Here is a 15,853-nt window from a genome sequence, read left to right as displayed (position 1 = left end):
TACTTCACAAAATTGAGCATGTGGTATTATGCTGATCCCCTGCATCCTTTGGAGAAATGACAAATCCCACTCTGCTCATTGTTAACATAATTTTAATTAAGGGATCTAAAACCCCATGTTAAGACTTGACTATAATCTCATTTACTATGTGGGAGGTGTTATCAGTTTCATGACTGAGGTAAAATCTTAGGAAAGAGATATCCCCAAACTGCAGAGTATGAAACACAGTTAAGCCTAAGAGACTGGAGAACACTTCTTTAATGAAATGATGTATATGAAAGAGCTTTGTAAGTAGTATCAAAATATACAAATAGTGTCATTGAAAAGACAACTGCCTGTCTTATTGTCTCAACTTGAAAAAATTCAGACCTTCAAAGCCACAAGTACATTGTAAGAGAAGACAGCATCCTATGAACTCGGATATTTACACAGTGTTATTTGAAAGGAAATACTGTAGGTGTGAATTGTTTATCCAAAATCTTTCAAGCATCTCTGTGCCAAAGAATAAAGAAAATATGAGAAAGGAAAAGAAAAGAAGAAAACCTCTCCTGCAGTACAGATGGGAAAGCTTTGTTTGGGTGCCATTTTTGGAAGGAGGGGACATATCTGATGCTCTCACAGAAACAGCCGCTACAAGGCAGGGCTCAAAGCAGGGAACTAAACAATAAAATGCAAAAGCAATTAATTTCATGAGGCTGTGCTGATAACACCACCAACAAAAGTTCTTTACTGGGAGTGCTGTCAGTTTTGTTAATCTTGGTTGCTTCCGTCTTGTCTGATTTTTATCACAAGGAAGAGGTACCAAAGAAAATGAACACATTCCAAGCAGGATTATCATGGATTACAATAAAGTGATTATATAACTGGAGGCATCACATCGTTCCTCTTGTCAGCTTATTTTATGGTTGCTGTTATGCTGCTTATAAACTGGTCAAAAATGTTTAGTTCAAAGTTAGAGGCACTTAAAAAAGCATGTAGATTTCCTGTATATATCAGCACATTAAAAGAAAACCTTAAATTTTATGATACATCAGAGATAAATAAGATGTACATTTTAAGGTCATTTTGCAAAATCAACTTTAAAAAATACGTGCGCTTTATTTACTTCTGGGGCACAAATTTTTTTACAGTATAAGTACAAAACTATTCTGAAATGGACAAAAGCATCTTAGAATCAGTTTTATTTATTTGCCCTTACCTAACAAGTCTTTTGTTTTGATGGACTCGAGTGAAATAGAAACAGCAATGATGGACAGCCTCAAAGGCCTTCTGTTGCTAGGCTACATGTGTGCCCATTTAACCTGCTTCCTGATGGAGCACAGTTTCCAGAGTGCCATGTAAAATATATGCCTGTGTTTCCTAGGAGGAGACAAAAGGTGGGAGATAGCTTCTCCCTCCCACGTCTGTTTGGCAGGGCGGAGGGGGATTGAAAGGCGCAGGACACAGACACGGTGGGCAAGCTCCAGAAAGCCAACAGCTCCGTGCCTTCCATGAGGTCATGGACGTGGGGACACAGTTGTGTCTCAGCACCTGTTCAGTGGTCTTCAGATCAAGGAGCTTTTGCCTTACCCCTGCCTTCTCCATTTTTCTCTTCTACTGCCTGTTTCCCCACCTTCTCACAGATTTGCAAAATACACAAAGGGAGCGTTCTGGGTCCACTTTCCTGAAGGGCATAAACTAACTCTCTCTCTTTCTGATCTAAAGAAGTACATTCTCAAAATGTAAGTTTGTCTTGTGTGAGCCTTGCAAAATGGGTCTTCAGGATTCCCAAAGCAATGGCGGACACGGCTTCTGGATGGCACACTGTTCCCCTCAGCTCTCACAACTCCCACTTCCCCCACAACCCAGACAGCAAACACCCACACCCACCCACCCACACACACACACCCTCACTCTCAAGTGCCACCCACTTTACTGGCTTCAACACATTAAGGCTCCACAACCCCTTTTAGGATGATTTCTAGGAATTCGGTCAAATGACCAGGCGACCCTTCTGTCAACACCCAAGTGTAATCCCCATCCCCATCCATGTCTTCTTCCCCATCATACTTTGGGGCCTCAGGTCCCAGGCCCCAACCTTCCCAAGGTTTTCATTGCACTGATTGTACTGATGTACATTTCATTGCGTGACACTGATTGACCTCATGCTCTGTGTCTGCTCTGTATGGACCACAAGTGTGATAAGCCTCCTCAAAACAGCAGAGGCTCCATCATTGCTCCTGGTGAATCAAATACTTGGCTTCTTTGTTGGAGTCATTGTTACATTCACGTAAGATATGGATTTTTAAAAATATATGTACAGGTATGGATAGAAGTATCAAAACCCCTATATAGAAATGGTAGAATTATGTATGACAGTTTTGATGTAACCATTCTTGAGATGCACACCAATATAATTTTCTACAGCTCACATGATTGTCTCCCTTCACAACATGCACATGAACTGTACTCCTGGCCTCTCTCTCTGATGTGGGCACTGGTACTCAAGGTCATTTTGCACCCTGTGATATATCCTGTATTTTTGTGCAGCTTTAAGTAAACAGTTTGTTTTTCAGGTTTTAGATAAAAGTGGCACTGATCTTTCATTGAAACAAGAAAAAAAGGAAGTTTCTCTTATGAAAAAAGGTAAAAAAAAAGAATTCAGTTTACATCTGTTACATCTATTAGCTGTCATGTTTGAGTTGTTTTCAATATGACTTATGTGGCATGTCACAAGTTTGGCAACAGTTTGGATTTTAAAAAGTAACAATTGGTTGTTCCAGAAGTGGGAAGAGGGGTGGGAAGAGAGTAAGCTGCCAATCTCATGTGATTTGAAGGGCCAAGGGACACTTTGTTCCTAAGAAGGGGGTTCCCAGCACTGCCACACAGCCTGACGTCCCTCACAGTAGACTCCTATCACCCTCTGCATTGAATTCTGTCTAGAAATTTGGAAAGAGTTGATATGAGCTCTTTAATTTTCAGACTGTATTTTGAAAATTATAATGACATTCCTCCTCCTTCAGTTATTTAGTCCTTTTCCTGCTTTTCGTGATTCCCTTGAGATCACTAAGACTAGTTCAACACCCACATTCATTGGTTCCTTTACACCTATGGGATGTGCCTTCTCTCAGGTGAGAGGCTTGAACTGTTTTTAAACTTAGAGTTGCCTTCTTATAATATTCAATCCAAAACAATGTCCCAGGATAGAGAAGCTGGAAGCATCCTGGACTCAAAGTTTTGTTTTCTTAGTGTCTGTGTACTACTATGGCTAACTCTTTTATTATATTGTTGTCATTGCACCATTCTCTGTTTTATATTAATATTATACCATTGGGCCTAAGCAGCAAGTCTGTCATTTTCATTGTCATCTTCTTATTCTGAAATAAGTTTTAGAGCCGTTCTTAGTCTCTCTAGTAAATCTCAGCTCATTTTGGCTATTGTTCCCAGTCCTTTTTGTATCGGGGTCCTTGCCATCATTGTGTGTTCGCTTTTGGTGGTAAGCTCTCCCTTCCTTCATACTTTGTTGCTTCGGTAACCCGATCAGTCACTCACTCACGTCTCTATGTTTGAACCCATTAGTGAGATCCCTAAGAAATCACACTTTGTTTTTTCTGTTTCATCTTAATTAGGATAATTTGCAATTCCATAATCAGGATTTCTTTTGTAAGGCTCTCTTGATTTTAAAGCCGGTGTTTTATAGAAGTTTCAAACTATTCACATGATTTCAAGTATGTGCCTGTTGAATTTCCAAATAGTAATGGAAAAATTGTTAATACAATTTTGATCCTAAAATTAATATTTAATTTCAAATGCTCGTCCTGGGTTTGGAAAGAACAAGTTGTGAAATATTTTCAAATGACTGTAATTATAGATTAGTTGGCTGTTGGGCTAAAAAAAAAAAATTCACTTTTTATTATGCAAGCCAGTGGGTAAAATCAATGGTGCCTGCAATGTGCTTAGAAAACCTCTTTTATTTAAAGGAGTCAGGCAGACCCTGAGCCATTCACCTACCGTCTAAAACTTTCTTTGTTGCTGTGCTGTTCCACTTGGTGATGGCCCTAAACTTGCTGGCAAGGGTTCACTTGGTGGAACAAGATATTTGGACAGTTATCACAATGAATTCTAGAGACAGGTGGAAGAAGGGTATATTGACTTATTGCTTATACTGCCCCCCATCTTAAAACCAATCCAAGGGGTCAAAGCATTTCTGCTCTTCTGTGGACTGTACATGAATCACTACCCTCCCTGAACCTACAATTCTGAGGTTCTCTCAGTGAGAAGATCCACGAGATGACTCCTGAGTCTCTTCCTGCTTTAAAATTTGACTCTCTACTAGAGACACGTTTCTGGTTAGGATCTGTTAGGATGTTTCTGAACCTGAACCTAAAGTGGAATAGAATGGGATCCTAGGGGGAAGACAGGAGGTGGTCTGGGCAGAGGCTGGTGAGAGAAGGGAATCCTGACGGCCCCCAGCAGTCCCCCCTATGCACATCAATAGCAGATAATAAGCATCATGAAAAAGAGCTTGCAAAAAACAAGTTACAGAGGTTCTTGGATTAGTATATACACTATATACACTTTATTAAGAGGTTTTTATAAGTTGCATTAAGAACACACTGTGCAGTTTTACGAGAGGATGTTTGACATACAAAGCCAGATTATCCACAAGTAGTTAATAAACCACCAAGACTTCTTTCAGTTCACTGTATTGTGTCATCATCAAAATGCAATTGTCTTCATTTTGTCTGTCTTTTGAAGAAAAACAGGAGCTGTGTAGTGATACTCCAGAAATGAAGAGAAACTCTTCATTACCTAATCGGGAAAGGTGAGTGTACTGCAATTATACAAATTCCAAGTGAGTGCAATTACACTGTTGCAAAGTAATTATCAATGTTTAAATACAAGAAGAAAGAAAATAATAGCAACAAGCAAAGGCAATTAAGAATGGAACCTTATTTTACAAAGGAGACAAGAAAGAATAGAATATGGCTGGGTTTCTTACCTTTTTCCCAAACCTTTTCATTTTCTTTTGTGAGGATTGGGGATAATGAAATGGAACAGGCTTAACTTCCTACTCACAGCAGGCAGCTAATTCAAATTACTGTAATATAGCCAAAGAACTGAAAGTGTCACATGTGTATAAGGTGTGAACATGAAATCATGAACTTGATTTTTGTGTGTGTGTGTGTGGCTCATTATCTTGTTGTTATATGTGTATGTAATTATAATAATCATTGCTTGCTAGAATTTTCTTACGTGAGACTTTTGTCACTTTTAAGATAAAATCAACTGAATATTTTGGATGCCCAATAAAATAAAAAGAATGTTTTCAAGGAACCAATCTCTTATCCTCACTTAGACAAACTTCTCACAGGTGCTTTCCAGGCATGTAGACCCTGTGGCTTCGAATCCAAATCTTGGGCTCTTTTTGCATAGGAGCACATTGGATTAAGTACCAGAAAAAAGCAGAGAGGAGTTTTATTTTCCGCACTTGCTGACAAGAGGCATCCCTCAAATACTCAATTCCCCTCACTTCTCTGCTCTACTCAAAAGCCTGTCACAGCCCCATCACTTGCAAGATAAGTGACAAACTCCTTAGCATGGCACAAGTCCCCTTCAGTCCTGCCCCTCCCTGTAGCCCTTACTTTGCTTCCCAGAGTTTCTGAATTGCTTTTAGTTCAGCTTTATCACACTTCCATCTCTTTGTCCATATTGCTTCCTTTGCCCACTGCAAGCTGTACACAAGCCTTTAGTCTTTCCTTCAAGTTCTGGTTTAAGTATTCTCTCCTCTGGGGACCCCAACTCTCGCAGGCAAACTCAGGATTTCAGACAGCCACTGTGGCAAGGGTCAGATTGTCATAATCCGTTCCACTTCAGTAATTACCTGATAAATATCAGCCACATTCTGACACACAATGGTGAGCAACGGCATTGTCAAGACCAGTGGAATTGTCTGTCTGAATGTCTGTCTTCCCATCAGGCCCGGGGCCATATATTTTCCTCTTCTTAACTGCAAGTGTCTGAGTCTCCATCCAAGCATCTCCACGCTCCATCGAAAATAGCTCACCCCACTCCTGACAAGGTGCACTATCAGATCGTAGCATCCTGCTCGGGTGTTTTCAGGGCACTTATTCCTATTGTAAAGTGTCTTATTGAATCATCTATTTATTTTAATATTTTACATTCTACTTGATGATTTGGTGTATTTGTCACTAGGACCTAACTCACTCCATAAGAGCAGGGCTGACTTGCTCACCTCTGTGTCATTGGTTTCCAGAATAACAACTGACTCAAAAGATGATACATTTGTTGATTGAATAAATGGTCCAGCTTTTCCCCCATGATGTTGCTAGGCCACTTTATGGATAGTGGTTTAACCTAGAGTTATTTATTAAAATTGGAGTTAAATTTTAAAATCTATCCAAAAAACTAAAGCACATTGTGTGTGTGTGTGTGTGTGTGTGTGTGTGTGTGTGTGTGTGATATGTTACTTTTAGCTTTGTATGAGGTTGTGTGTTGTTTTGAATCATCTTGGAATTATATCTATGGCATGAATGTTAGAACTATGGTCTAATTAAGACCATAGACAGTCTTTTCTTTTTAAGTTTATTTGTTTTGAGAGAGACAGAGACAGCGCAAGTGGGGGAGGGGCAGAGAGAGAGAGACAGAGAATCCCAAGCAGGCCCCAGGCTGCCAGTGCAGAGGCCGCTCACAGTGAGATCATTACCTGAGCTGAAACCAAGAGTCAGACGCTTAACCTACTGAACCACCCAGGTGTCCCTAAAACAATCTTAGTGGAAGAATCTTATCAAACTCATTAATAGTGGTCGTGATGATAAGGAAGATCATAATAACAATAATAATCAGGTGCTAAGCACTTTTGACTGAGCACTTACTAAGAGTAGGCATTGGGCTAAATTCTTTTCTTTAAGGTTTTTTAAAGTTTATTTACTTAGAGGAAGTGGGGGAAGGTCAGAGAGGGACAGAGAGAGAATCCCAAGTAGGCTTTGCACCATCAACACAGAGCCCAATGCGAGGCTTGAACTCACAAGCTGTGAGATCATGACCTGAGCTGAAGTTGGACGTTTAACCAACCGGGCCACCCAGGCGCCCCGGCATTGAGCTAACTTCCGGGGTAACCCTCAGCACAGTTCTGTGAGGTAGGCACACAGACTGCTTAGAAGACTACTTTAGGGGTGCCTGGGTGGCTCAGTCAGTTAAGCTTCCAACTTTAGCTCAGGTCATGATCTCTCAGTTCATGAGTTGGAGCCCCGTGTCGGTCTCTGTGCTGATAGCTCAGAGCTTGGAGCCTGCTTCAGATTCTGTGTCTCCTCTGTGCCTCCCCTGCTCATGCTCTGTCTCTCTCTCAAAAATAAATAAAAATTTACAAAATTTTTTTTAAAAGACTAATAAAATTTCAGCATAAAGGAATCTATAGTCAACGGGCTTCCAATATTGTGCAAGTATTCTTTAATAGACAAGATTAGTTACAATGTTCTTAATCTTAAGTGAAATATCAGCTGAAGTTAGTGAATTAATGCCAAAAGTCTGTTGACAGTAGAAACACATTCCATTTGATTAAACTGTTATCCAATTTTTAAATGGCCCATACGGTATAAATATATAAAACTTTTTAGAGCTGTGGTCTTAACGTTAGCATTGAAAGGATTACAATCTCCTCCTTGCTTGACAAGCAGAACTCTCCTTGATTGGACCCCTTCCTGCCTACATAGCTTTGTCTTCCAAATTGCATGTTTTCCCAGACCTCTTAAACTTTTTTTGTTACCACAATACTGAAAGCTTTGGGTCTCATTAACACAATACACTACACAAGAAACCCTCCAGTGGTAGTGCCTACTTTGCTTAGAATAAACTCCAGTTCCACCCCATGGCCACGAGCGCCAGCCCCCTCCTCTCCCCCTTTCTTCTTCTTCCCCTGCACGCCACCCCTGCAGCCTGGCCTTTAACTCTTCCAGCAGTCCTACCTCATTTCTGCCAGGGATCATTACACATCACCTGGAACACTCTTCTTCTTCCAGATCTTGACTAAGTTATCCTTTCAACGGACTTTGCCCCTTTTTGTTTTATTTCTGTATGTACCTTTCCCCAGGCTAAAACAGAACTTTAGTTTAAGATCCCCTTTCAGCCAATGAGACAAATGGTATGTGACTACTGTTGCTAAGAATACATTACTGTCAATTCTGTTTAATTGTGGCTCCCCAAAAACCTTGGAACAAGATTTGTCAGGAATAAATAGTAATTTTTCTAATTGAGAATTCGTAAATGGTAGTTTTTAGCATATTTATGGCCTTGCTCTCATTTGTGGTGTATTAACATTCCATTTGTCACATATTAATGTTTCTGAATTTATGAGTATCTAATGTGATGCCTACTTTGAAATTATAAGCCTCAGCTTGTTTTTGCGCAGTGCACTGATGGAAGATTTAAGTCCATGTTCTGGAGACAGTGCCAGCTTTTCTGTGTATAGTGGTTGTGGAGTTACTTCTTCACTGACAAAGTCTTCTCAAAGCACATATGTCAAAGAAACAGTAAGAAAACTGACGTCCAATTTAAGGTAAACATATTTGCTAACATATTTCCATATGCTTTGTTGAACTTTCTAAGCAGTGACAACTCCTGATCTTCTTTTTTTCCCCCTACTGAGCCTTAAAGTTGTTAAGATTCAATAGAATGACTTTATGACTTGTTCCCTAACTACACTGATACAGATGCACCATGGGTTAAATTTGTCTTGAAATAGAACTATTGTCACTAACTGCCTGTTGTTACATGGTCTGGCAATATAGTGGATGTTCTGTCCTGGATGTTATGAATTTCTTCCTTCCTCCCTCCCTTCCTTCCTCTTTCTTTTATTTTTTAGTTGTTTGGTTTTTGCCTGACAAAGACCCTCATGACATTTGTATGGCCTTCTACAAATTCTCCTATTGTAGCTTTAGATACTAAACTTACCAAGGGAAATTGAGTTTTACTTTTTGGTTCAGTGTAGAATGTTAACATTTGTGGGAAGGTTAAATAAGGAATTTAGATGTCTGGATCTCAGTTCCCAAAGAATGGAGAAAGAGAGGGGATAAAGTCCAGGATTCGGAATTTTTCCAAATAGGGACCAAGGATAGGAGGGGGCCAAAGAAGTTAGTATACAGAAGAGTGCTCTAAAATAGGTGACATATGGAGAGGGAGGGGCAGGAGCAATAACACCTCTAAATTAATGGAGCCAATTGGTTTGGTTGGGGTTCACAGACTGTGAGTGGCCTGTGTTGTAAAGTGAAAGGCTTTCAGCCCAGGAGAACACACCAGAGGACCTGGCCGGAATAGTATTTTCCATTAAGACAGTTACTTTGACTTCCGGATCAGTGATGACTGCAAAAGCTTCCTGAAGAAGTAGCTGGGGAAGAATGAAATTAGAGAGTTGGCAAAAAGAAATGTTGAGGTGGGGCATATACATACGCTTTCTGCTCAGGTCCAGGCTATGGTCTTGTGTGTGAAAATAGACTGCAAACCACTGCAATACTCGAACTCAGTTCTGCAGTTGTCCTGGGCTTTGTGGAAATTTCTATGGCAACATCCAGGGCTGTGGGGGCTCTGCATAGGTGAGCATATATGAGCATATATGTTCCCTTGGGAACACATTACTAGTATCCCTCCTGTCCCAGGAGAAGGGAGGAAGCACTCTTGGTTCTATGTAGGTGGATCTGCTTGGACTTTGCATCAGGACACATCTTCACTAATGATACTAGGGATCCAGAGGCAAGTTGTTGACCAAGAAATGAAGCCAGAGTGCTACATTTCTGAACACTTAAGTTTTGACCACTAAATCTGCCGTAGTACCTGAGTTGGCAAGCTCTAGCCTGGGAAAGAGGAGGAAGCAGGCCAGACCTCAGTGTTGTACAGATATCATGAGGTTGAAAAAGGCCACTTGTCAAATGATCTGGATGGATGTCAGTCTCATACTGCCACGGTCTCCAGTATAGTCCCTAAAGAATGGGATTCTCCAACCAGTTCTTTTCAGTATTTGTCCAGAAGTAATATGTAAGATCCTCAGTTTCGAAGTTAGGTAGCCATAAATTGGAATCTTGGTTTATTCCTTACTGGTTCCAAGATTCATGCATGTCAGTTGAGCACTACGATGCATCACATGCAATAAATTATATATGCGGGGCGCCTGGGTGGCTCAGTCGGTTAAGGGTCCGACTTCGGCTCAAGTCATGATCTCACACTTTGTGGGTTCGAGCCCCGCATTGGGCTCTGTGCTGACAGCTCAGAGCCTGGAGCCTGCTTCAGAGTCTGTGTCTCCCTCTCTCTCTGCCTTCTTCCCACTCGTGCTCTATCTCTCTCTCTCTTAAAAATAAATAAACATTAAAAAATATTTAAAAAAATAAAAAAATAAGTTATATATGTGAATGTGCCTGTATATGTCAATAAAATGTGTGCATATTACTAAAAATGACCACATGTCTCATGATTAGGGCATTGCTTCGTGTGAACCAGGCCTTCTTGGTAATAATAGCTATTGTGTTTGAGCTGTTAGTATATTTTAGGCATTCACTCAAGTGTCTTGTATATGTTAGCTCCTTACTGCCACCACCTTAGGAGGTTGATATTATTTCTAACTTTTTAAAGAATGTATGATGAAACTGAAGCTTGGATAAACAAACACACTTAAAGTCTCAGTTACACAGCTGCTAGGACAGGGCTGGGTTTCAGCCTAGGTTCCTTGATTTGGAGTCTCATGCTCTTCTTAACCCCCGTATTCACACACATACACACATACATATAACTGTACGTATATATGCAGTTACATACATATACATACAGAAACATACACATGTATGTAAGTGTGTGTGTGCATACATGTACACACACATTTTGTAACACACACATCCTTTGCTACTCTTCACACTAAGACCTGGAGAGCTGTCTGGTTGTGTTGCAGTAGAGCTTGGATACTCTGCTATATATCATCATTTTCCTTATTTTTTCCTTGGCTAATTTTTATTATGCATTTAAGTGTATCATTACTATTAATTTTAATGTTACATGTGATCTAAAAGGAGATAATGTGATTGAAGGTACTGAGACTTCAAAGTACATTCACTTCTATAGTTAGGCATCACTGGAAAATAAAAATTTCCCAGAAACCATCTTCCTGATGAACACATAGAATCTTTGGTGCTTGAAATCATCATACTATTACCAACCAAAGACTCTGAAAGCCAAACATATTAATAAATCAGCTCTTTTATGTCCCAGCTTGAGTTTTTTTGTGGTGATTGTTTTACAGAAGTATGAAGTGGAAAAAGAATTGTACAGAACACAAAGCTTAACTGGAACAAAATGAGCTCCTCATTGGTCAGTCTCCTCTTTTGCCTTTAGCGGTGTGTTTTCTCACATTTCACTGGTGAAAACAGATTTCTTGTCTTCTTTGTTATGTTTTTCCCCCCCTGTGCTGTGCTATCCTGTATTTGGTCCACATGTTATTCCTTGTGTTAACTAGACTTCAAATTTCTCAAGGCGTGAAGATTGTGGCTAGCTGCGTAGAATGTGGAGGGTACCATGTTTCACCGGATTTGCCTTGCTTGTCCCATTATAAGGACAGTCATTAGAATCCTTTCCCTCTACTTGGTTCACTTTGTACATGACTCCATCCTTATCCCTTTCCACACTGCCAAAGTGGAGGCTGGCCACTTCTGTTTAGTTCATGTTAATGGAATAAAATTAATAAAAATAGTAGTTTTCAGTGTTCATTTTCACTACCTGATAATACTCAGTTTAGCGTTTTCCTGTCTTATATTACTTTTTTTAATGTGTATTAGTTTATTTAATCCCCAAATAGAAGAAGATCTTTGAAAATAGATTGGATTTTCCACATTGTGTCTGACATGTATTAGTAGATGTTCAAAGAATACTTTTAATGAAATTTAAAGTGACTAATGTAAAATGCAGTGAAGAGAATTGTTGGATATTGAAATATTTTCAGATGATGGGGTGTGACTGAGTTGTGTTAAGTCAGAGGTAGATGAGATCCAGACTGTTAAATTCTATCAGTTGGTCCTAAATATTAGAGTACTATCAAATCTCAAGTCACTCTCAATAATAATGGTGATATAATAATAATACATATTTACTATGTGCTTCCTGTGTTCTGGGCACTGTCCTATAAGCTTTGCATATGTTAACTCACTTAAACCTTTCAACAGCCCTGTAAGCAGAGACTTTCATTATCCCCTTTTTACAGATGAGAAAATTGAGGCTTGTAGAGGTTTACTACTTTGCCCAGCTTTACATAATTCTTGGATAGTAGAGCAGGAATTTGAATCCTGGTGGTCTGCTCTCATAGTCCTTGCTTTTAACTGCTAACCTTATAACACCTTGTTTCAGTTTATTGTTGTGTATGTAAACTTGACAATCAGGCGGACTTCATTTATTTCAACTCCACAAAAGCCTATGTAAGCTTACATTTTAAAAGTATCAAAAATTAAATTTTAAAAAGGAAGTCATGGGGCGCCTGGGTGGCTCAGTTGGTTAAGTGTCCCACTCTTGATTTCAGCTCAGGTCATGATCTTGCGATTTGTGAGATCTGAGATCAGCATGGAGCCTGCTTGGGATTCTCTTTCTTCTTCTCTCTGCCCTTCCCCCTGCTGACAAGCATACATGCACTCGCTCTCAAAATAAATAAACTTAAAAAAAATAACGTATGGCACTTGTTACAGGTTGGTCCCAGTTACTGATGCAAAAGAAAGCCCACAAAAGTAAATAACACTAGCAATTGGGGTCTGTCGGAAACTGTGATCTAATTCCTGGGTTTAGAAAGTGAAGCTGTGCCATTTCTATTCATCCTCATCTTTCTCTTTCACTGGGATGGAGAAGAGAGTTTCAAACCACCTCAAGTAAGAGGCTTGCTCTTTTTCTATAAATTAGGTTACTTTTTTAGAAAGAGCATCTGGATGAGCAGGTGCCTCGGTGTTTCCCTGCTCATGTCCAGAGAGAATGGAGCTGTATTAATGCAAGTAAGAGACTTTTCTGAAGAAAAAAGCTGTTCTGTTGAGAAGGGAATATGACTGTGGAGTGAAAAGGAAATGGCCCTTAGCTGCAGCTTTGCACAGCTTGGCCATCGCAGATGGAATTGGTGCTGACCCATTGTTGGAGCCCAGCTAGTTGAACTCTTTAAAAACTTCCAATTCAAGCTTGCAGATACGGATATGGATTTGATAGGAATTCAGTGAGATGGGCATCATAGCCAAGGACCTCCTATGGTCCTGGATGCAAGTAACAGTTCTAGAAGATCTTTAGGATATTTGCTTCTTAAATTCTTGAGACGAGAGACAGAGTTAAACAAAGACATTTTCCTGATTTTATTGTCAAGCCTGGGGGTAGAATTGTGAGTAAATGCTCCAAGGGAAGAAGGGCTGTTTCTGGTGGGACAAGAGTCCTGTTGAAAAGGCAGGACTTGACCCATGAATCTCCCAGAATGCACAGTGTCTACCTGATTAAGTGGATACTAGTGAACAGACACCAATTTATTCCTAGAGTTTTGTGCTGTCATATGTCCTTGAAGGACCTTTCATGGATTAGAGAATCACTATGACTGTCCTAAAGGACACCTGAAGTTTGTGAGTGGAGAGAGGTTTGATAAGATACAAAAGAAGATATCATCAAGGAAAATCACTGAAGAAAGGGACTCAAGACAATAAATGAAGGAATTTTTTAAGAGTTTGTAACTGCATTCAGACTCCTCTTCTGTGATTTTTAGTATCTTACAGTTTTCTAACAGCATATGGCAGTTTTTTTCCGAATTTATCCTTCAGAAAAGGGAAAAGGTCTGTGTGTTTGTGCTTGGAGACTGCAGGACCTGTATACTTTGTCCTGTGTCTCATCAGTCTTGTGGGACAGAATCCCCAGGGGAAAAGCTAATTATCAGCAGCTCTGTGGAGGAGAGAGTAAAAGGCAGAAACCAGAGGTCCTAGAGGGTTAGAGACAAAGGAAAGTGCAGGGGACCTACTAGGGCCTGTGGTGGGGGTGGGTCCGTAATAATCAGGAAACCATAGTGGCTCGAGGTAAGAATAATTCCTCAACCAAAGAGTTTCCATGAAGATTGCATGAGGTTATATATACTATAAAATATATAGTAGCACTTAACAGCTTTCTGGCACTTTATAAAGAGTGGTTGAATGTGGCCAGGGGGCTCAATATTGCCAGAAAATACTTGTCCCCAGCACGTAGTGCAGTTGGCCTAGAATACTTCCTTCACATTCCGCTGCCCTCCTGCCCCACAGCCAGCTAACTCCTCCTCCTCCTTTAGGGCTCCCCATGATGGTGTGGGCCCCTGTCACAGTGCCCAGGGTGGTGTATTCGCTTTCCCATCCCAGCATTTCTCGCTGTCTGTACCACCCACCAGCCTGACTTCCGTGTAATAAGAATGTGTGGGTTCCCAGCATGGGGGCGCAATGCCAGGCTCTGTCTGGTGCTCCTGGGAAAAAGCTCTGTTGTAGTGGGGTTCAGGGACTACCTATGGGGTTAATGACCTTGAGTGTCTTGAGAAAATACTTCACGGCAAAAGCTGTAGAACTTTCAAACAAAGTTGTGTTTTATTTTAAAATAATGTCTGTCTATCTTTAGAAATAATAGTATGTATTTGTGAGAAATTATTTAGACTATAGATGACGTTTGCTGTGAGTTCTGATGTAGAAATTCCACAGGTTGAGAATAATTCAGAACTAATCCAGAACTTTTGGTCTCCCCGACCTGCCCCTTCAATGCTCTCTCAGTCCCAACCACATGCCGCCAGCACGTAATATTTGTTTCTCTGGAGGTACCTCCTTAGAAGATTGCTGATTTGCTCTAAATCTAAACCCCAAAAAATGTATAACCACATGAAAAGGACTGTTGCTCAGGAGAGGCTTGAACCCTGTGTTGGAGAAATGGGAGGCTGGATTTAGGGAGAGAGAGGAGTGGCTTGTGTAAAAGACCTCACCCCTTCTGCCCCAGCAAACTAGCCCTAAAAGTGACCACAAGTCCCCTTTCCTCGGGACTCTAGTTACAGCTTTTCTTTCCATGCCGTCTGATTTCTGCTCCTCTCACATACCTGGAATCATCCTGAGGGGAGTGTGTGTTTGTGTGTTATTATTGATGTTGTGCCATGCTGAGGATTTTTAATGTTTTGGATTGAATCTCTTTAAAACTATAAATGAGTATTAAAACCAATAATACACTTAAAACACTAGGAATGTAACTTATGTGGGAAACAGCTATTTTACCTTTTGTGTGCCATATTATTTCACAATTGAAAAGTTTTGTAAATCCCTTGGGTAATTTACCTGAGGTTCTTAGAACCCTTCAACATAAAAACACTCTTATGCACCTTTAAGATATAGTAGCTATAAATTTCTAGATTTCATATTCTCCCAGGAATGAAATATGTGTCATCTAGGTGATTAATCCTAAAAAACCTGTCACACTACAAGGGCGGGGCGCTACTGCCTCTTGGCAAAATGAAGCACCTGTCAGAACAATGGCCAATCACTGGAAAGATCAGGGTTCACATAGGATTCCTAAGAGTATCCGCGTATCTGTGGATCCCTGGATAAAAGGAATTACTCTGGAGAGTTAAGTTCTTTGGTTTTCTTAGGGAAAAAAAAAGTCACTAGACAATGTCTTTCCTCCAGGTATTTTGCCATGCTAAGTTTTCTTAGAACTTGAGTTCTCTTGAGAACACTCAAGTAGGTGCAGGGCGTTCCTGGGCTGCTTGATTATGGATGGGCATTGTGAGATCATGCTTGTTTTCTGCCTTTCTCTCTCTCTCTGTCTATCTCTCTCTCTCTCTCTCTCTCTCTCTCTCTTTCTCTCTCTCTCTCTCTCT

The 15,853-nt window shown here is 40.3% G+C and overlaps 1 protein-coding gene across 1 annotated transcript in view; it reads left to right on the top strand.

The window, feature by feature from the left end:
- The window catches only part of MORC1 (MORC family CW-type zinc finger 1), a 164,016-nt gene that overhangs the window by 135,915 nt on the left and 12,248 nt on the right, over window positions 1-15,853 (top strand). Inside the window, exons 21-23 of the mRNA XM_040484442.1 lie at window positions 2,556-2,625; window positions 4,738-4,804; window positions 8,408-8,554. Coding sequence (XP_040340376.1) covers window positions 2,556-2,625; window positions 4,738-4,804; window positions 8,408-8,554 — 284 coding nt within the window. The remainder of the gene's footprint in view (window positions 1-2,555; window positions 2,626-4,737; window positions 4,805-8,407; window positions 8,555-15,853) is intronic.

The sequence above is a fragment of the Herpailurus yagouaroundi genome, unplaced genomic scaffold (genome assembly GCF_014898765.1).
Source record: "Herpailurus yagouaroundi ecotype Mexico unplaced genomic scaffold, PumYag 162, whole genome shotgun sequence".
NCBI classification, from domain to species: Eukaryota; Metazoa; Chordata; class Mammalia; order Carnivora; family Felidae; genus Herpailurus; species Herpailurus yagouaroundi.
Note: the sequence above shows the minus strand (reverse complement) of the source record. Positions and strands in the feature narration are given on the sequence as shown.